This window comes from Globicephala melas, chromosome 4 (genome assembly GCF_963455315.2).
Source record: "Globicephala melas chromosome 4, mGloMel1.2, whole genome shotgun sequence".
In the NCBI taxonomy this organism is placed as follows: Eukaryota; Metazoa; Chordata; class Mammalia; order Artiodactyla; family Delphinidae; genus Globicephala; species Globicephala melas.
In genome coordinates, this window is record NC_083317.1 from 8,222,632 (window position 1) to 8,243,894 (window position 21,263).

General features: G+C 39.2%; 1 protein-coding gene across 9 annotated transcripts in view; it reads right to left on the bottom strand.

Annotated features, from left to right (window-relative positions):
• TTC3 (tetratricopeptide repeat domain 3) overlaps positions 1 to 21,263 on the bottom strand; it is a 141,224-nt gene that overhangs the window by 105,591 nt on the left and 14,370 nt on the right. For 4 of the 9 annotated variants that reach the window (XM_060297804.1, XM_030880872.2, XM_030880873.2 and 1 more), the window contains 6 exons: positions 20,994 to 21,047; positions 19,762 to 19,882; positions 17,651 to 17,736; positions 16,490 to 16,584; positions 15,311 to 15,373; positions 2,761 to 2,815 (listed from right to left, as the gene is read on the bottom strand). In XM_060297804.1, the coding sequence (XP_060153787.1) occupies positions 2,761 to 2,815; positions 15,311 to 15,373; positions 16,490 to 16,584; positions 17,651 to 17,736; positions 19,762 to 19,882; positions 20,994 to 21,047 (474 nt within the window). Of the gene's footprint in view, positions 1 to 2,760; positions 2,816 to 12,270; positions 12,743 to 15,310; positions 15,374 to 16,489; positions 16,585 to 17,650; positions 17,737 to 19,761; positions 19,883 to 20,993; positions 21,048 to 21,263 lie in introns of those variants that run through there. The other 5 variants (XM_030880878.2, XM_030880874.2, XM_030880884.2 and 2 more) reach the window with 3 other exon arrangements.

Consider the following 21,263-nt stretch of genomic DNA (forward strand, 5'->3'; position numbering starts at 1 on the left):
GGGGATGCTGATAATGGGGGAGACTATGCAAGCATGGGGGCAGGGAATTTACAGGAAATCTCTGGACCTTCCTCTTAATTTTGCTGTGAACCTAAAACTGCTCTAAAGAAAATAAAGTCTTAAAAAAAAAAAGAGTGAATATTTTATGTTTGATAAGTTAAGCCAGGAATAAACATTTTACATAAAGTCCTCAATGTAATTAAGAAAGTTTTGAATTTAAGATATATGAAAGATAGCATATGTACTGTGCATATCTAATGGACGTTTCGAAAGAATAAACTGGGAAGGAGGCAATATTCAAATGATTAAGGGTGAAAATTTTCCAGAAATGCTGAAAGACATGAATCCTCGGATTTTAGAAGCCAAGCTATCCCAATTACAATGAATTTAGAGAAAATTCCTCAGACACATTGTGATGAAATGGCCAAACGTTAAAGCCAGTGAGAAGATCTTTAAAACACCCAGGAAAAGAAAAGATTACTTACAAAGGAAAAATAGCAGACTTGTCAACAGTGGCAAAAAAAGTCAAAAGAATGTAGACTCAAACATCTGCAAAGAATATTATACCCTGCTGAATTATTATTTAATAACTGGGATAAAACAAAGCCATTTAAAAAAACAAAAAAAGAAAGTTTTAGTATACTTTTTCTAAGTTGATAATAGATTGAAATAGCAAAAGTTATCCCTGGAAAACCAGTATCATGGTCTAGGTTTCAGTATTATGAACTCTATCATCCATTCGTTCCATAAATTAATTTATACGGCACCTGCCCAATGATCAGCAGAGATTATGTTTCAAGTACAAGAGCAACTCACAATGAAAATGGCAACAAGCTCACCACCTTCAAACAGAAGCATATCCAGTGCTGGATTCTCAATTCTATTTTGTCTTTCACTTGCAATGACACCTTGTAAAAGTCACTTTACCCCTTCTGGGACTCAATTTCTTCATCTATAACTGAGGCATTTAAAAGTGACTCCAATATTTGGAGGCAGAAGTCCACCTGGAGAATTTTATAATCCCCAGACTCTAATACACTCCTAGGCCATCTGAATCACAATTTGGGGGCTCTGAAATCCTATGATTCTATTCACTCTGGCTTATAAACAAATATGTAAACACTTTTTAAAATCTATAAATATTGGTAAGCCAGTTAACTCATTTCAACCCATTCATTCAACTCATTTATTAAATCAACAAATACTGACTATGAGTGCCTGCTATGTGCCAGGCAGCCCGTCAGGCAGTCCAGATTCAGAAGTGAACCAACCCACCAAAAAACCTGTCCTCAGGGAGCTCACAATGTACTGGAGCACATACAAAAAGCAACACAACTTAAATAACATATATCATATGTTCAATAATGATAAACGCTAAGAGGAAAAAAAAGTAAAGCAAAGAAAAATAGCAAATGTCTAGGAAGGGGCGGGGTTTGCATTTTAGTGATGTGCTCAGGGAAGGTTTCACTGAGAAGAGAACCTTCAGTGAACAATGAAAGGAAATAAGAGAGCTAGCTCAGGCTCTGGGGAAAGGCACTCTAATTCTAGGCAGAGGGAAGAGCAAGTACAGACTGGGAGCGGACCTGGCATGTGTAAGAACAGTGAGGAGGCCAACGGGCCAACAGAGTGAGCGAGGGAGAGAGCAGCAGGAGTGAGGTGGGAGAAATAACGGGTGTTAAAGACAGGAGGCTGGTCAGATAGAGCCCAGGCATAACTTCGATCAAGCGAAAGAACCATCCTCATCCACTGCTTTGTTAACGTATACTTAGGTTATCTGCAGTTCTGTGCCATTAAAACAATACCACAGTGACCAATCTCGTCCATCTCACCAGGTGCACATATGCAAGAACGCTTGTGGGCTACACACCCTTGGAATCAATCACGGCATACGCACATCGTAGTGCTCTCCAAGTGGGCTGTGACAAATTCACACCCCACTGGTTTATCGAGAGTTCCTGTTAATAAACACACTACTGATACTCAGGACTATCGAGCTCTAACTTTTGCTCATCTGAAGGACTCAACATCACATTGTTTTTCACTTGTGGGTGTACATGTGGGTCTGCTTGGAGGCTATTAGGCTCTCTCTATTAGGTTTCTATCTCTTTACAGTTTTAATTACTAGGAAACAGAATATACCTTTTTCTATCGCCCATTCAGGTTTCCTCATCTCTGAAATGCTTGTTTATTTCATTGGCCTGTTTTCTACTGGGTTTCTTATTTATCTTTGTTCTTTGCATATTCTGAATATAAATCCTATCAGTTATATATGTTCTATATATGACAAACTATCTCCTCCCAAATTATTTCCTTCATGGTGTCCTGACATACAAAAATTTTTAAGTTTGAGATAGTCGAATTCATCAGAGTTTTTTCCTTCACTGACCTGTGCATGTACATTATTTAAGAAATCCTTTCCCAGCTCAAGGCTATAAAGCTAGTCTCCTACAGCTCCTTCTGGGTTTTAAGTCTCATTTTCCACAGCCAGGTCCTTAATCCATCCAGAACTTGTGGATGCTGTTACCTCAACCATAAGGGATGCTCACAGCCCCTAGGGACTGCTGTCCTCCTCAGACACATGTGGCCCTTACTGCTGGGCTGCATCTCCTCTCTGATCATGGAAATGAAGATTCCCCTGCCACATTCCTGAGCTCTGCCTAATTTTATCCAGCATTTTTACATACAGATTTACATTCTGTAAACAGATTTTTCAAAGTTGTACGGCACTATTTGTCCAATGTAAATAAGAAAGAAACCTACCTTCGTCCAATTGTTCTTCAGAATAATAGCTCTCTTTCCATCACCAAGTGCATTTCTAAAAAAAAAAAAAAAAAGGAAGAAATATTCAAACTAAAGGCATTATATATTGTATATCTATTTAGACTATAATTTTCCATATATAATCTAGTTTTTAATTTTTTTAATCCACATAATATATGTCCATTATAGGAAATTTGGAAAATACAGAAAAGTAAAACAAAGGGAAAAAGTCACCCAGAGTCACAACCACAATTACCCAGGAACAGCTACTTTTAATATTCCAGAGTACTTCCTGCACACAACTATTTACATCTTACCTATGCCTAACTTCTTGTTATTCTTTGTACGGTTTTTTTTGGTACTATTTTTGCAAGTCAGCAAGACTTCTGATCTCGGAAAATAAAACTTCCAGATCTTTTTACACAACACATCGGCTAAGCTATAGTGGACAAAGCATCAAAGTTGGGATGTGAGATGGGGATTAAGTCCAACTCCATCACTAATTCTCACTGGGGCTGTTAAGAAGTTATTAACCTCTCTGGGGCCACTTTCTCCTCTGTAAAATGAGGCTAATAACTGTGTTCTTCCTGTTTTCAGATACTATGCTAAAGCACAGTGCTTTGTAAACCATCAAGTACTAAGGTCTAACACCTAGCCTCAGTTTCCTGGCTTCCTTACATTCAATGACCTCCTCCTCTACCCCAGCTCAGCCACCCACCACCGCCCTCCCAGGGAACTTTATCACCACTCAAAACTGTTCAAAGCCCAAAATCACTAATTCAGGCATCCCACTCTTTCCCCCATAACCTAGCTCCTTCTATCTTACTTGTCCAACTATTCCTAATATCTCCTCAGGGTGCCCAGCGCATTGACTTACCCACTTTCTCTTTTTTTTTTTAACTTCCTTATTTATCTAGCTTAAGATTCATTGGTTCATCATTGCATATTCCCATGCATACAACTTCTTTATACTTCTTTGTCCCTATGTTTACATCTTGCTCTATGGCAAAACCCAACACTGGATCAACCCTGCTTCCTGCTTTCTCCATGACTACATCTAGGGAGCCAAGTACTGCTGGAGAAAATTACACAGCAGAGCACACAGGTAGCACTACTACTCAGGATTCCAACAACCCAAAGGGGCCTTCAACATTGTTAACCAATTATTTCAGACCAAATCATTCTCTAACTTTGTAAAATGATCCTTTCAAATCTTACGTCCTTTCCTCAAACTTCCAACTCCCCTTTCTCTCAGCAGATGAGCTCTGCTTCTATTTCAATGAGTAAACTGGAGACATCAAAGAGAACTCTCTCAACTTTCTACAACCAAACTTAAAGACAAACCCACATCTGGCCCTGCCTTTTCTCTTTCACAATAAGTGTCTTCTTCTGGGCTTCCTTGGTGGTGCAGTGGTTGAGAGTCCGCCTGCCGATGCAGGGGACACGGGTTCGTGCCCCGGTCCGGGAAGATCCCACATGCCGCGGAGCGGCTGGGCCTGTGAGCCATGGCCGCTGAGCCTGCGCGTCCGGAGCCTGTGCTCCACAACGGCAGAGGCCACAGCAGTGAGAGGCCCGCGTACCGCAAAAAAAAAACAAAAAGTCTTCTTCTTCCTTATATGGGCAATTTCTCCACTTGTGCCATGTAACTACCCATCCTTACCATATCAATTATCCCTTCTCTCACCTGTAAAATTACCCATTCCTTCTCAAGAATCTACCCCATCGATTTTTTTTATTGTGGTGAAATGTACATAACATACAATTTACCATTTGAACCATTTCAAATGTAAAGTTCAGTGGCATTAAGTACATTCACGTTGTCGTGCAACTTCCTATCAACTTTTAATATGCTCAGATCTCTCTCATCTTTAAAAAGCAAATAAAAAATAAATCTTAAACCCTAAGCAAACACTGTTGGTAATCTACCCAGCAGCTATCCCCTCCTCTACCTGATTACTAGACTTCCATCGTGAGGCTCTACCTCACTACTACAAGATTTAGAGATAATAATTCCTTATTAGTTTAAACCAATCATGGCAATCCTACTCTCCTTTCCATTGACAGGTTTAGGGGTAGTCAAGTGACCCAGACCTGAAGGGACTTATCACTCTTAAAAAGAGATTACAAAAAAATAAATAAATAAAAAGATTACAAAGAAGAACAAAACTAGGTAACTTACCCTACCAGATAGCCATACCTACTAAAAGGCCAAATATACTTTTCTTTTAATAAAAAATAAAAAGCTATCTAAAGATAGATGATCTAACTAACAGAATAGGATATAGAAATCAGAAACAGATCCTTACACACAGTCACCTGATTTATAAGACACAGGTGACACTGTAGTGCATGGGGAAAACATAGTCTTAAACAATGGGGCTGGGTCGGCTGAAGGGGGTGTCTTCGGTACCCCTACAACTAGTGCAGAGCCTGCTATGTAGAGATGCTCACTGGTTATACGTTCAAAGAATGAGTGAATGGATGAATGAATAAATGTGTCCTCCACATCTACATGCCTGAGGCAGAGCAGAGGCAGCAGCATGAAGAGGGTGGGGGGCTGCGAGCAAGTGGAGAAGCTAAAAAGGCTTCCTCCTCCCCCTCCCCCTCCTCCATCCATCCACCCATTTCTTGTGCATCTACTACATGCCGGGCACTGTGTTATGGACACAATGTGGACAAGCTGGACACGGCCCTGCTCTCTTGGGACTGACATTCTAATGGGGAGACAAGACAATATGGGAATAACTAAGTGATTTCTAAGCCACGTGAAGACTACTGAGGTGGAGAGAGTGAATTTTCAGGAAGAAGGGTCAGGGCAGGCTTCTAGAAGGAGGTGGTATTTGTGCTGACACTCAAATGAAGGGAGGGAGGGAGCCCTGTGATGCCAGGGAAGAGCGTCCCAGGTAGAGGGGACAGACAGTGCACAGGGTCTGGGGCCGAAAGCGGGGCAAGCAAGCAGAGGGGAGGGGTGAAAGCGGAGGCCACAGAGGTAAAGAGAGGAGGGCGTAGGGATGGGAAGGGTTCCTGGGTTGGGGGCCTGAGGACCGGCGAGGGCTGGAGGCGAGGGCAGAGGCCTGTCGGTCTCCAAGGGCAATGCTGACGGATTCGGGGCAGCAAAGAGAAACAAGTCTGTCTCATCAGAGCTGGCTTTGGAAGCCTCAGGGCCAGAGGCAGTACTGGGGGAGAGGACCAGACCCAGGGGAGGGGGCTCCAGAAAAGCAGCTCAAGAAGCAACGGACGGGCAGGTTTAAGGAGGTGGGTTCACTGTGGTGGGAGCTCATAGTAGGGGATTCTGGGAAGCAGAATCAGCTGCAGGCAACGCCAGGATTGCAGAGAGGTGAGAAGTGGACTGATCCCCACTCACAGGCTCTACGAGGAGCCTGGTGTGGGAGTCGGGGTGTGGGGAGGGCCCTATTCTGGCCTGGTCCCTCAGAGGCAGGGCTGCAGTGGGAGCCCTGCTCGCTTGCCCTGGGATAGCAGCCCCACCAAGGCTGGCCCTGGCGTGGGGGGCGGTCTTGGGCCCAAGAAAAAAGAAAAAGAAGGAAAAAAAATGGGGCTGGGTCAACTGGACATTCATATGAACCTTGAACCCTACCTCATACAAAATACAAAAACCAACTCCAAATGAACAATAGATTTAAATACCAAAGTTAAAAAATCAAGCTTTTAGAAGAACAAAGAACATTTTGTAGAGTAGGCAAATATTATAATCAGAACACAGAAAGTGCTTACCACAAAGGAAAAAATTGATAAATTGTACTATGTTAAAATTACTACTTCCACTTGCGAAAAGAAAACATAAAGAGCAAAAAGGCAAGCCACAGAGTGTCGGAAGGCGTTTGTAGTACGTATATTTGACCAATGACTCATATCCAGAATTTTTTTGAAAAAACCTCCTACTGATGAATAAGACATTCAACTCAAAAGAAAAAAAAAATAGCCAAAGACTGAAGATTCAAACAGGCACTTCACAAAAGAGAATATCTGAACGGTCAATAAGCATGTGAAAAATGTTCAACTTAAATCTCCTAAATCAACTTAAGGAAATGCAAATTAAAATCACAGCACTGTATCACTACACACCCAGCAGAATGTCAAAATGAAATGACACAAAATAAGAAGTGTTAGTGAGGATGTGGAACTAAAACTCTCATATGCTGCTGGCAGGAGTGTAAAACGATACAACCACGGGTGTGCTTATGTTCAGTGTGCTACAGCTGAACATAAGCACACCCTCCTGTCCCAGCAGTGCCACTCCTTCATTATATACTTAACAGAAATGAAGACATGTGTTCACAATGACGCTATCTAAGTCAAGTACTAGAAACTACCCAAATGCCCATCAACAAGAGAATGGATAAAATGTGGTATATTCATGCAATAGATGAACACTCTACAACTACATGCAACAATATGGATCTCAAACACAATGCTGAAAACCAGACATAAAAGAGCACATACCACATGATTCTGTTTATATTGCACAAAAGCAGGCAAAACTAACCTATGGTGTCAGAAGTCAGGACAGGAGTTATCCTGGGGGGAGGAAGTGGGTAGTGACAGAAGGAGGAACAAGGGTGACTTCTGGGTTACTGGGGTTGTGATCTGGGTGCTAGTTATGGTCGTTTGGTTTCTGAAAATTCAACCTATACACTTATGAACTATACATTTCTCAGTGTATGTACTAAGGTTTTAGTTTTGAAGATTACAACAGTCATCCTTCTGCTGGAGGCTGTAACGTCCAGTGTGGTATCTGAATTACAGTAGCCATCCCGCCATCCTGAGGGGGCAGCTTGAGGTCCAAGTCATACAGTGGGGCTGGAAAAAAAAAAACCTAGGTCTTTGATGACATAAACACACCACCTTAGAATCACCTTCTTCTGGAACTCTTGAATAAGGTAAGTTTTCTTCACCATTTAAACCAGCTGAATAAGAGACTTCTGCTATTTGCAGCCAAAAAACATCTTAATGCAATGGCAAACCTCTTCTGTTCCTCACTGCCTCTCTCCCAGAACACCTTTAACGGCTGCCTATGCTAGCTGGCTCCATTTCCTCACCCTCATTTCTCAACCCACTCCAGCCCAGCGTCTGTTCCAAGCTTCCCACTGACTGCTCTCCCTATGGTAAAAGAGATCCATAGAACTAAATCCAAATTCCAAATGGCTTCTCAGCAACAGGCAGCGCTAGCTACTCTTTCACTTGCTTCCATGATCCCACACTTACTTTCCTCCTACCTCTCTGGCCACCTCGTAAAAGTCTCCCGTGCAGGTTCATCCTTCTCTAATTGGCCACTGTTTGTGTCCTTCAAAGCTCGGTCCTACTTCCTCTTCTAATCTCGACCCTGCCCTCTCTAGACTAGCGGGTCTCAAACCTGGCTGCACATTAGTACTACCTGGGGGGCTTCTAAAGCCCAGTGCCCAATTAATTCAATCAGAACTTGGACTGTAGCCTACAAAACCCTCCTTGGTCTAGCCCCTGACAACCTCTCCCCCTCCTTCTCTGTATTCAGACACACTAGTAATTCCATGAACGCAACATGCTGTGCTCGCTTCGGCAGAACATAAACCAAACTTGGAATGCAACGTGCTCCTTCCCACACTGCTGGTCCACTGTCTAGAACGCAGGGACTATGTCTGTTTTTGCTCATTTCTAACATACCAGTGTTTAATGTTATTTATTATAATAAACAATACTATAATACCTATAATACATAATATATTGCTATTATAATTATAATCACATTTTAAGTATATTTATTAATATATAAATGTATATTAACATTTTCGTATTTACTAGCATTTGACCACATTCGTCTATGAAAGCAAAGTGGGCGGAGTAAATTACATCGTGTTACTGCTCATCCAAGTCACTGCAGCCCAGGGTCCAAACACTCTGGAGGGCAGGCCTGACTTTAGCAGCAGCAATACCCTGCACAATACATCTATGAAAACAGGAAAACCCCAGAGATGCAACCCAGTAGTAAGTGTACTGGACAGAGGGTAAGAAACAGAGCTCTAGCATAGATGCTCCAATTTATTACATGTTACATGGGAAAGTGTATTTCTCCAGTCCCTACCCCTATCTAGTTCCTCACATACAATATGTTACATTTTGCCCTAAATTATGTTATAAAAAAACACTTATTTCCCCCTCCTCTAGCTTCCACGTGGATTTGCTAGATTAATCACTAGTGAGCTCTCTCCTCTCCCTAAACCTAACTTTTCCCCGAGGGAATAATAACTTATCTAATGGTGGGGGAGAGGCATCAATCATATGGGGCTTAGCCTCTTCTTTTTCTTTCTTTGGGACCTTATCTTCAACAGCAACATAACACCAGATTCCCTTCTCCTCCAAGCTTAAAGTTCACAAGGGCCCCTGTTACCTGGTTCTGTCTGTGACATGGGTGAACAACATGGGTCACTTGGCTATCAGACTTAAGACCCGGTTCTCCAACAACTGTGTTAGTAATGGAGGCGAGACTGCATCACCAATTGTCTTCTGCTTCCATCTCTTAGCTAATTCTGGACTTGGGAGGGGAAGGAGATGCCATTAACTGACTCTCTCAAACCACAACATATAAGTATGTAAGAACTTTGAATACCACAAAAGAATTACTTCTCCCCCTATTGTAAATCATCACTTTCAGGGCCTGAGCAGACCACAAAGAAGTAACAATATTACTCCCCAAGGTTCTCCATCTTACAATGAAACAACAAAAGCAGGATTCAGATATAATGTCAGTTACTGTCAAATATGCAGTGACTATTAACCACTGACTGAATAAACACATACATTTTAAATCAAAAGTTAGTGTCTGGAATTAAAATTACATATGCTCTTTCATCCAAGTAAAATAAATTTTTATCAGGAATTTATCCTACATATATATATATATACTTGCATCTGAGTGTAGAATGTAAGTAAAAGGATATTCCTGTATATAATTTTTAAAACTGAAAATAAGCTATATTCTAATACAAACTATTTCACTGAGGAAAATACTATGCAGTCATGAATAAAAACTAGGGTAGATCTCTATATTCACCGATATGCAACAACTCCAAGATTTAAACATTAAAAGCATCAAGACGTACAACAGGGTGTATAATATGCTCTTACCCATGTTAAAAAAAAAAAAGGACATATACCTTAGACTGAACCAAACAAAATGCCTTATTCTGATTTATAAAAGCAACTTCATTTGGTTCAATGTAATAAGTGCTAGTATAGTCATGAAATATCAGTATCATGGATATACAAGGATCTAAAAGAAAGGAATTAGGGCAGGGGTCTCAGCTGGGCAAGAGTTTTCAGCTTATCTTTTAGTACTCAACTTTTTATGATGTGCATTTGTTACTGCTTTTTAAAAAGGGGATGAACCCCAAAGAAGACTGAAAAAATAACTCTTTCCTTCAAAAGGAAATTCAGCGGGCTTCCCTGGTGGCGCAGTGGTTGAGAGCCTGCCTGCCGATGCAGGGGACATGGGTTGGTGCCCTGGTCTGGGAAGATCCCACATGCCGCGGAGCGGCTGGGCCCATGAGCCATGGCCACCGAGCCTGCGCGTCCGGAGCCTGTGCTCCGCAACGGGAGAGGCCACAACAGTGAGAGGCCCGCGTACCGCAAAAAAAAAAAAGCAAATTCAGCAGCTTTTAAGCAAAATAAAGAGACAGCACAAGTAAGAGAAAAGAGTGAGGAATAATTCACCAACCAACACGTACACTAAGGCTCCCCACATACACTAAGATTTCTGACATTCTCACAGAAACATACAATTGACTTGATTTACACCTCGGGCCTCAGAGAAATTCAGAAACACACACACACACACACATCATTTAAAGTCTATCCACCTGCTATTAATCACAAGTTGGGAGCTAATAGGTAATATCATATAGATATAGACTTTATATAGAGATAGATATTTAACTATCTATATAGATATCTATATAGATATAGATAGATATATATAGATAGATAGATAGATATATCTAGATAGATATATATCTAGATAGATAGATATATAGATAGATATATATAGATAGATATTTAACTATCTATATAGATATAGCTAGTTAAATATCAAGTTTTAAAATTCCATCGTTTGGGGCTTCCCTGGTGGCACAGTGGTTGAGAGTCTGCCTGCTGAATCAGGGGACACAGGTTCCAGCCCTGGTCCGGGAGGATCCCACATGCCGCGGAGCAACTAAGCCCGTGCACCATAGCTCCTGAGCCTGAGTGCCACAACTGCTGGGGCCTGCATGCCTGGAGGCCATGTTCCGCGGCGGGAGAGGCCACCGCAATGGGAGGCCCGCGCACCGCAACGAGGAGTGCCCCCGCTCATTGCAACAAGGGAGGGCCCGCGTGCAGCAATGAAGACCCAATGCAGCCAAAAATAAATAAATAAATTTTAAAATTCCATCATTTTCCAAAGTAAATTTTTTTAAAAAATCCAAGGCTCTCCCCTTTTCCAATTACATTTCCCATTACACAATTTATCCCATCCCACCAAACAATTCAAACTTTCACGTATGAGTCCCACAAGAATGAATTAAACAGTAAGTCTAATCATATACCTTGCGAAATCATTGTAACTATAGACGCTATAGATGCCTGATTGCTTTTTCTAGATTCCCCTCTAATCTGAAAATTTCTAATTACTTCAATTAAAACCATCACTCTAAAATGCAGAAGATCAGAATAAAAAGGACATGTCACCCCAGCCAGGCATTCTGGGATACACTGCACGCATTCCTCAGCTTGAAGGATTCAGTAGGGAGAAGCCGTGGCAGGAGGTAGCATATTTCCACCACCACCCCCAAGCCCAACCCCATTCCATGTGCTTCCCCAGGGCAACATCTGCTGACCTGGAGGTGCACACCTCTGGAGAGTGGTAAGGGTTCTTTCTGACTCCGGGCCTCCCCTATACCCACCCAAGGGTGGCCAGACTTACAAGTATAGGCTATTACAAGTGGGGCTATTCGGCATTAAAACCTCCACCACTCTCTGACCATTTCTAAGTGAAGCATTTTCCCCACACATACTTCACCTCAGGTTCCCAACCATTGGTCTTAAAATACTTCTATTTCTCTCCTTTCAAGATTACTTTCCACTTATTTTATCCTTAATGTTTGGTGTTTTTTCCTTTTTTCATCTTATGTGCATTTTAAATTACACTTTGTGTTACTTTTTTATCAAATATACATAAAAGTACAGAGAATAACATTAAGATAATCAACACCCATGTACCAGCTTAGCAAGACCTTAACATTTTGCCATATTTACTTCAGATCTTTTTGCAGAGGTCTGTTACAGCTGACACCCACTGTGAACCATCTTTCCCAGCTGCAATCCTCTTCCCTCCCTCCCTCCCTCCCTCCCCAGAGACAGCCACTCCCCGGGTGTTTAACATGCCCATGCACTTTAAAAACATTGTAAATACATACTATGTATTAATTATGGATATGCATATCATTTTGCACATTTTAAAACATCATATAAATGGCATCATACCGTACAAATCATTCTGCAACTTGCTTTTTCACTCAACATTGCATTCATTTTAACTGCTGCACAGAATTCCATTGTATGAATATACCATAATTCATTTTATCCATTCCCCTACTGATGGACTTTTAGGTTGTTTCCATTTCTTTACTCTTAAAAACAACGCTCTAACGAAGGCTCGTACACATCTTCTTGGGTAGCCCAGAAGCGGGCGGCAGAGTACGCACATCTTCACCTTGCCAAAGGGCTCTCCACAGTGATTGCACCAATTTACACTTTTCTCCAGCCGAGTATGAAAGTTTCCTTTGTTCCACATCCTCTCAAACACTTGGTGTTATGAGGTTTTTAAATTTTTGCCAATCTGATGGGTACGAAAGAGAGACTCACAGTTTTTAATCTGCACATCCTGTAAGGACAATCATGTTTATTGACTATTTAGACCATTATTTTAATTTTTTTAAACTTTCACATTGCCGTTTGATTCTATCATCACCTTATGGTGATTAATAGTAGAGACTCTGCATCCAGGCTGCCTGGGTTCAAATTCTGGCTCCATCACACCCACCTAGTGTCTGAGGACACTGCTTGACCTCCCCAGGTCTCAGGTTCCTCGTCTATAACGACAGAGCAGCACCTACCTCACGGGGTTGTGAGGGTTTTATGAGTTAATACATGCAGAATGCTCAGAACAGTGCCAGGGAGGTCGGATGCTTCACCCTCAGCTGTTCCTGCAGCTGCTCAGCCTGATTCCCATAACGGACCTACCAACCCTCAGATGTGAGAGCTTCAAAACATCTCAATCTTGGTAACCCAGCTAAATGGCATGGGTCCTCCTGAGTCAATGGCACGTCTGAATCACTGGCAACGTGTTCTTTTCTGAAGTCATATCAACTACTCACTTGGTCAGGAGTTATGTGTATTGCAGGTTCAGAAAACATTATCCCTACATTACTGAGCAAGTCATATAAACAATGAATGAGGTGGGAACAACAGTAAAACCAATGTGGCATAATGCTTCTGACATTAAATAAGCATCCAGCACATATTGGTGACTGCCTAATAAGGAAATGCTGCTGACCTGCCTCTAAAGAAAACTTCATTGGTGTTGAATCACAAACCTAGACCGGCAGGAAAGAGGTACAAGGATGGATGCACAACCCTGCTCTTGACCTTGACCTCACCAGGCTACCTGGCTTCTATACTTCTACTTTGATGCACCTCCTTCACAGCAGAGTTTTAGCAGGATCCTGCTTGAGTGTCTAGCATTCAACACTCACGAAAGAGAGCAGAAACCCCTGGTTTGCCTCTCAGCTCCCAGCGATCCCCTATGCAGAGGGGATGACCTTCCACCCAATCAAGGTTTCAGATAGGCGCCTCGATTTTCACAAGAGGCTAGCCAAGTTGCCCAACCTATTCATCTTGAAAGTATACAGATTGACCTTTAAACAGCGCAGGATATCTGCAATTCTGGACCTAGCCAGAGGCAATAATCTAAAGACATTTGCAGCTCATTTCTTGTTAGAACCAGTTGAGGACAGTGGTATAGACGGAAGACTGTGTCAAGCCCATCCATTCCTCTAGACTAGATAGCCTCGGTTTATCCACGGCTTAAGCCACCTAAAAGCTGCATAACGTTAATACAGCGGTATTCTCCGAGGTGGTGATTTTATTTTCTTCTTTTTAAACTCTTGTATTTTCCAAATTTTCTACCATGAGAAAGTGTTCTGTTTATAATAAAAGAAAAACATACAGGTTATTTTTAAAGGTTCATACTTGGAATATACTATAGTCCCCACTCCCACCTCCCAACGTAAGTGCTTTCCCTGAGCAACAACTGATATCATATTCTCTGCATTCGTGAGAAAACTTAATGAAAAAAATTATTTATGAAACCCCAAACTGCACTCTCAGGGAGTTTTTTCCTTTGAACAGGAATGTTGCGAGGTTCTTCTCTACTCCACCACTCAGTTCATATTAGCCATATAAGAAACTTCTTCCAGAACTAAACACCAGCAAAACAGTTTCACCTGAGCAACTGGTGTCCTCTTTCTTCATGGTCAGTGAGAATTATGTAACTTGTCGGGTATTCTCTTTTTATTTTGGGCAACAGAGAGGTCAGATGCAAATATGAATTATAACCAATCACTAAGCAGGACCTTATGCCTATGCAGCTTTATTCCAAGGATCCCAGGCTCTAACTTGGTTTTTTAGTTTGTTTTGTTTGTTTTTAATATTTTTCTACTGAGTGGATGTATTCCTGAAGCAACCCGAAACCCTTCCTGCAATAAGGTAGGACACAGTTAAATGTAACTGTCATCTACACTGCTCAACATTAATGCTTAATATTTAAGTCCTAAAAATTTTAAACTGAGACAATAAAATCATGGTACAGTATCAACAATCTTTCTCAACTAATAAATAAAAGCTTAGTTGAACATGAGGAACTAAGAATTAATTATGATTTCACTCCCAGAGTTAAACCATTAAATTTCTTTTCCTTCACTTATGAAGGATATTTACTTAATTTTTTCATAACAAGACAGAGGAAACAAATACAGCAAAAATTCTTCCAGAACTATACAGATTAGTTAATAGAGCAGAAGAAGGTAATATATTACAGGCGTTATAAACAAAGACTTTGACATCATCAGATAAGATCTGTGTTCAAATCTTGGCATCACTGCATCATAGCTTGAAAAAAAATGGGGCAGGGTAGAACCAAATTCACAATTACTAATTACTAATGGTATGAGTTTGCCCAAATGTAAAATGTGGAGAATAATTATCTATTAAATGTGTTGTGAGAATTAAATAACCTATACAAAGTGCTTAAAATAATGCATAGCATGTTATCCACTCAATCAGAATAGCTGTTTCTGTCGTTGTTTTTATATATGAAGCCTAAAAGAGCTCTCTTCTAAGCATTTAACTATTTCTGCCGAAGAACTACTGAAGAATTTTCTTGCGAAACTGCAAAACAGAAATACTTCTCAAAGATCGGTATTTAGCCTAACAATTCAGTGATTAGGCACTCTAACCAACTTACCTAAATTGTCCAGTGCGAAGAAAACAAAGAGCTCGGTTACCATAAAGAAGGTGATTTTCAGGTCTTTAAAAGAAATAATGTTTCGTCAGTAAAGAACATTACATACAAAACAAACATAACACAGAAATCATAAGGCATGAAATAATTTTCAAAAACTTTACATCTGTGTGGCAGAGCACAAAGAATATAGTTCTCGTTCCTTCACTTCCTGAGTAACTTGTTCAAACCAACTTAAACTTCCCTGTATTCAAAATGAAGATTAAAAAGTTCTACTTTTTCTGCCTAGCTCATAGGGCTGCTGCAAGGATCAAATGAGACATATTAAAAAACTAGCAAACTACAAGTATGCTATAACTGTACAGAACAGAATACTTATGTAAGTCAGAACTGTACCACCTTCACAAAGAACTCAAATAAAGGAAGGCTGTAAATTACAACAGTAATTTAAATAGCTTCATTTCGAGTTTTGTCCTTTTTGGTTTTATCTTACTGTTCCTCTACCTCTTCCTAGAAGAACAGAGCAGCAGGCTTTCAGATGTGGTGTGCTACCTGGATTCACTCATTCCCTGTGGAGATGGGTAAGACAGGAAAGAGAGTAGCTGTCTACAGCGCACCCTCCTAAGGCTGCTACAGTATTAGGTGGGCCAGCTAAGATGTCAGTAAGAGCCAGGTGACGCGCACTTGCAGGAATGCTACAAAATTCTAGCAGCTGAGCAAACAGAAGATGAGGTAGAGAGAACACATGCATTCTCTCAACAATTCCAACTATTACCCTTTAAAAATTCCCTCATAGAAAGCACAAATCCCTGAATGCGTGACATCTTAAGTACTAGTAACTAACCCTTTGTTATCAGTTAATAATTTGGAAGGAATTAGTGGAAGGGAAAACAAGAGCAAGAAAGAACAGATGACTCTGTACTGGAAAGCTTGGGAACAAAGTGGGGCAGGGTAGAAGCAAATTCCCAATTTCGTCTGATTCACTTGAGTTATACAACTTGATTAGTAAGTTCATCTACTCAGGTCATCTCATGCTTCTAATACCTACGGGTGAGAAAATATATTCTGCATAGCAAACTGATGATATTCTCCAATTCCTCATCTTGTGTTTCTTTCTAATGACTAGCATTCTAACTTGATCTGCCACATAAAAAGGGTCTCATTGTTCTATTTTGCTCTTACCTACATTCAATGGCTCTGGTGTAATAGATAATAGCTATATCAAATCTTTCTTTGGAAAACTCTTCATTTCCTTTCATTTTCATTAGTTCTCCTTGCTGAGAAATCAAGGTAAAAGAAGACCCATCAATTAAATGCAAAGAGAATCAGTAACCCCAATATTTAAGAAAAATGGTTCTGGGTTTCTATCTCAGATATCAGAAATAACCTGGGGGATTACTTAGGTAGAAAATGAGAATTCAATACCCAACATTTTAGAATATACATTTAAAGAAACGTGTCTGTCTCTAATGACTCAACGCTAACTTTGATAAAGGGATATTAAAAAGTAAACAAAGCCATGACATTATGAATAACACTAACAATTTACCCCTTGTGTACCGTATTTGGCAGGCCCACTTTTAAACAGACCTTGACATGCCTGCATATGCAGAAAAGAAATAAGATCCAAGAAGAATTTTAATTTTAGGTTAGAAAATGTGATGTTATTCAACAAACCTGAGTGCTTAAAAAATAATATATAAATCAATAACATATAGGCACTGTTGATTAGACTAACTGCCCCCCCCAAAAAAATGATGTGACCTACAGCAAGGATGAAATAAAAACAAAAAAAAACAACCAACAACAACAAAAAATGAAATCAAAGATGCTACAGATATAACTAAAACTTTTCAACTCAAACCTTCAAATTTTCAAAATAAACAAATTATTATTTACTGGATTATATCAATGGCTTTAGCTAGAGAATTAAGTAGAATATTAAATATTTTCCTAAATCCCTTTTTAAAAATTAAGTTAAAATCATATTTCCTATGAGTGAATTGCATGGCATGTGAATTACATGTCAATAAAGCTGGTGGCAAAGAAAAATCATATTCCCTCAACTAATTAAAAGCCTTTTAATTTAAAAAAAATCAAATTTCGATTTTCAATTAACTCTTAAAATCTATAACATTAGAAAATTCTGATCAAGATGGCTTCCTTTTCCAAAAAAAATATTCCAATCAAAATTTATTAAAAATTTCCCTCAAACGTGTTATCAAATTTTATAGTAGTTCCTTGTGTATTGACAGCAGTTTTACTGAACTTTCCTCTGAGTGTTAATAAAAGTTCTAACAAGCAAATCTTAAAATATACTTACAAGTAAATATTTATTCTCACCTCTAGACACTCCGCACAACTTTGAGTTTTAAATTCTTCAAGCAAATTGCAGTTTTCTGTTACAACTTTAGTAATGTGATACTTGTCTAAATTTTATTTTTAGGAGAGAGTGAGAGAACATTTGTTTAAAAAAAACAAATTGCTATTGTTAATGTTCTAATTCTTAGGCTACGTAGGTTGAGTCTGTAAAGTTCAAGATATACTTTCTAAATAATGTTTCTTATAATCTTTTACATGTATCAACAATATATTTTTAATAAACAGCTGATAAAATGTTTCAGAAAACATTAGATTCATTGCGTGCTAAGAATCTAATCTGTTTTATTTCTAGCATTTAAAAATCTTGTTTATTACTACTCTAGTTCTAATTGTAGTTAACAGTGCTCTGACATAACACATTCCAAATAGGCCTCATAATTACTCAAGTCAATTCAACAAATGTTATTGAGCTATGGTGTACCTGGCACGAAGTTTAACTAAAATTTCTGAAAACAAAAACCTGAGAAACTACTTTCTAAAATGTGTTTAATATAAAAAAAAATGAAGAATTTAAAATGTCTTAATTCAACATTTTGACTCTCATGAATGTTAAAATTTGACATTTTTTGAAACATTATTCTCATAAAAATTTAATAAACTAATTAAAATGCAGTAGGTAATAACCAAAATTTATGTTAAAAATTTACCAGACATCATTTTCTGTATTTTAAGCTGTTCTATAAAAAAGATTTTAAGTGGTAAATAATAATTTTATTGCAACAAAACTATAGTTACACTTCTAGCCAAACATATTCACTTCCAAGGCAAAAGCAGTACCTAAAATTTAAGACTGAAGAAAGAATTTTGGAAGGTGACCAAATAAAGTAAACTAATACTAAAGGGACAGATTAAGATTATAGAACAAAAACCCGAACTTTGAGATCAGAGAGACCTGACTTCTCATCTAGGTTCTACTACTTAATAGACTAAAGAAATATCACTTAACCTTTCAAAGTTTGCTCATTTCTAAAATAGGATCACAGCATCAACCTGGCAAAACTATTATAAAAAGAGAGAACAGAGAAAGAGTTAGAAACGAGCCCAAATGGGTGTCCAGTACATGATACTGGTCCTTTACTTCCACCATAAAATCTAGGCTATAATTAAAGGCTTCCAAAACAACGAAGAGAACAACCTCTATCAACGTAACACAGCCCACCGTCCAATAAACATCAGGAAAACCTGTCTTGGGGCTTTCCTGGTGGCACAGTGCTTAAGAATCCACCTGCCAATGCACGGGACACAGGTTCGAGCCCTGGTCCAAGAAGATCCCACATGCTACGGAGCAACTAAGCCCATGCGCCACAACTACTGAGCCCATGTGCCACAACTACGGAAGCCCGCATGCCGAGAGCCCATGCTCTGCAACGAGAAGCCACCATAATGAGAAGCCTGCACACCACAACAAAGAGTAGCCCCTCTCCCCACAACTAACCCAACGCAGCCAAAAATAAGTAAATAAATTTATTTAAAAAAAAAAAAAGAAAAACCTGTCTTCATATTTAAGATTAATTTCTCTCTAACACTCAGGTCAAGAGTATAAAATGTGCCCTCTACTCAAAATGGCAAATGGAAATGGCAAATTATCAGTCATTATCAACTAAAGAGCCAAATACTTCCTGTTTCAAGATCCCTATAAAAACACTACTAACACTCAAATATTTTAGAGAAAAATATTTCACAAGGTAAAAAATATATAAGGCAGCTTCATCATATATAAGAATAACAAATTCATCAGAGAAATGAAAATTATAATCTTAGCTCAGTTACTTCTCTTATGAATGAGAATACATAAGCCCCAATGTGGTCTCTTTGGGTTTTATATATTAATAATTTATGGCATACATTTGCTAGGATGTTTAAAAGGTATTAACATCACAGATATCATCAAGACAGGAAATACAGAATAAAATTAACTACAGGGTTAAAGTTCTCTTATTCAGGCTTTTACTCATAAGAGAAAAGCGTTTTTTAAAATCCTAAGATAAGAAATCACAGCTACACATTCTATTTTCCAAAATAATACCTTTATAAAACTGAGTCAAGTAACAATTTAAAGCATTTATACTTACATTCAGTAAAGAAAATACTTAACATAGGCCAACAATTGTCAACTGCTCCTAACCTAGGTAAAATTGTTACATCGCCTGTGTATTTCACCCAATTCAAAGCTTCTTCCATTGCCAAGATTTTCTGTTTCAAAAAGAGGGATGAAAAATGTGATCTGTGTATTAATTATAAGTTTACATGTGGCATTATAAATTTATCTTATATAGTATTTCAGACTCTTATTACAAAACTTGTACAACCTCATGTTTTCATTACTATAGCATGAAGCCTAGAATAGCTAGACCCCAACACACAAGTTAACAGAGACCACAGACTCACATATGTTATATCTTCAGGTAACCTCAGGCCACCCTCAGAGCCCAGGATGCTGCTGCAATGATTAAAGACCTGGAAGTTGAGGTCTACAACCTGGCCAGAGGCTGCCCTAGGTAGCAGGAGAGCACAGTAACACAAGGTGAATAGGGGTCTCAGATTTCATCTAAACTGGGACTTCCATCCTTACCTTAAGATTAACGGTATCTATTAAGGTTCACGAAAGGGACTATGTACTTTAAATGGTCTGTGGCAAAGAGAAGAATAAGCATATAGGCAACAAGAGGAGGGCATGGTTGGGCAAACGAGCACTCAGTGCAATGACCTTCATGAAGGGTCGAGAGTTCACAGAAGTATAATTCATACTTCTCGTGTCAGAAAAGATTTCAGAAATTAAATAATGAAGTCATCAACGCTGGTGTCAGGTTTAAGGGAAACATGTACATGTTTATGTCACCAGTAGCATTAAAAATTGGTTTATTGGGAATTTCCTGGCAGTCCAGTGGTTAGGACTCTGCGCTCTTACTGCTGAGGGCCCGGGTTCAATCCCTGGTCGGGGAGCTAAGATCCTACAATGTATCTGGAGATCATCTAGTAATTGTGTATCAAAATATGTTCATACCAGGGGCCTAATAACTTCATTTGTGAGAGAACATATGCCAGGTAAATAATCTAAAAGAGAAAAAGCAATCAACTTGTAAAAGAGGCTCAAAATTACACTACATATATGGGAGAAAATGATAATAATGCAAACCCCCCAAACAAGGAGATTGCTTAGGCAAAATATAGAAATCAGTACTACTAAATGCTACCTATAAAATGTTGACTCGGTGGGCCTAGTATTGATACAGGCGGCAATGAGAAGTGAGAAAACTGCCACTTATTCAAAGTGGTTGTATCGTATTCCCATGTTAACACTTACATTTTCTATTTTATAACCAATTCTCAATAAGCCTCCAATAAAGAATGAATCATTCTGCAAAACAGAAAAGACAAAACATTTTCTTCCTTATTCGGCCAATCATACTTTAATTTTCTAGGGGGAAAAAAAATTCTACATTTTAGGAATACTACTCTATGTACATAGCAGTCCACTTTCTACGGCACTTTCATGCCCAATTTACCTCTTAAGGACCCTAAAACAAGTCAGAAATCGTCTTACACAGGGTTCTAATAATAAAATGATTTAGTT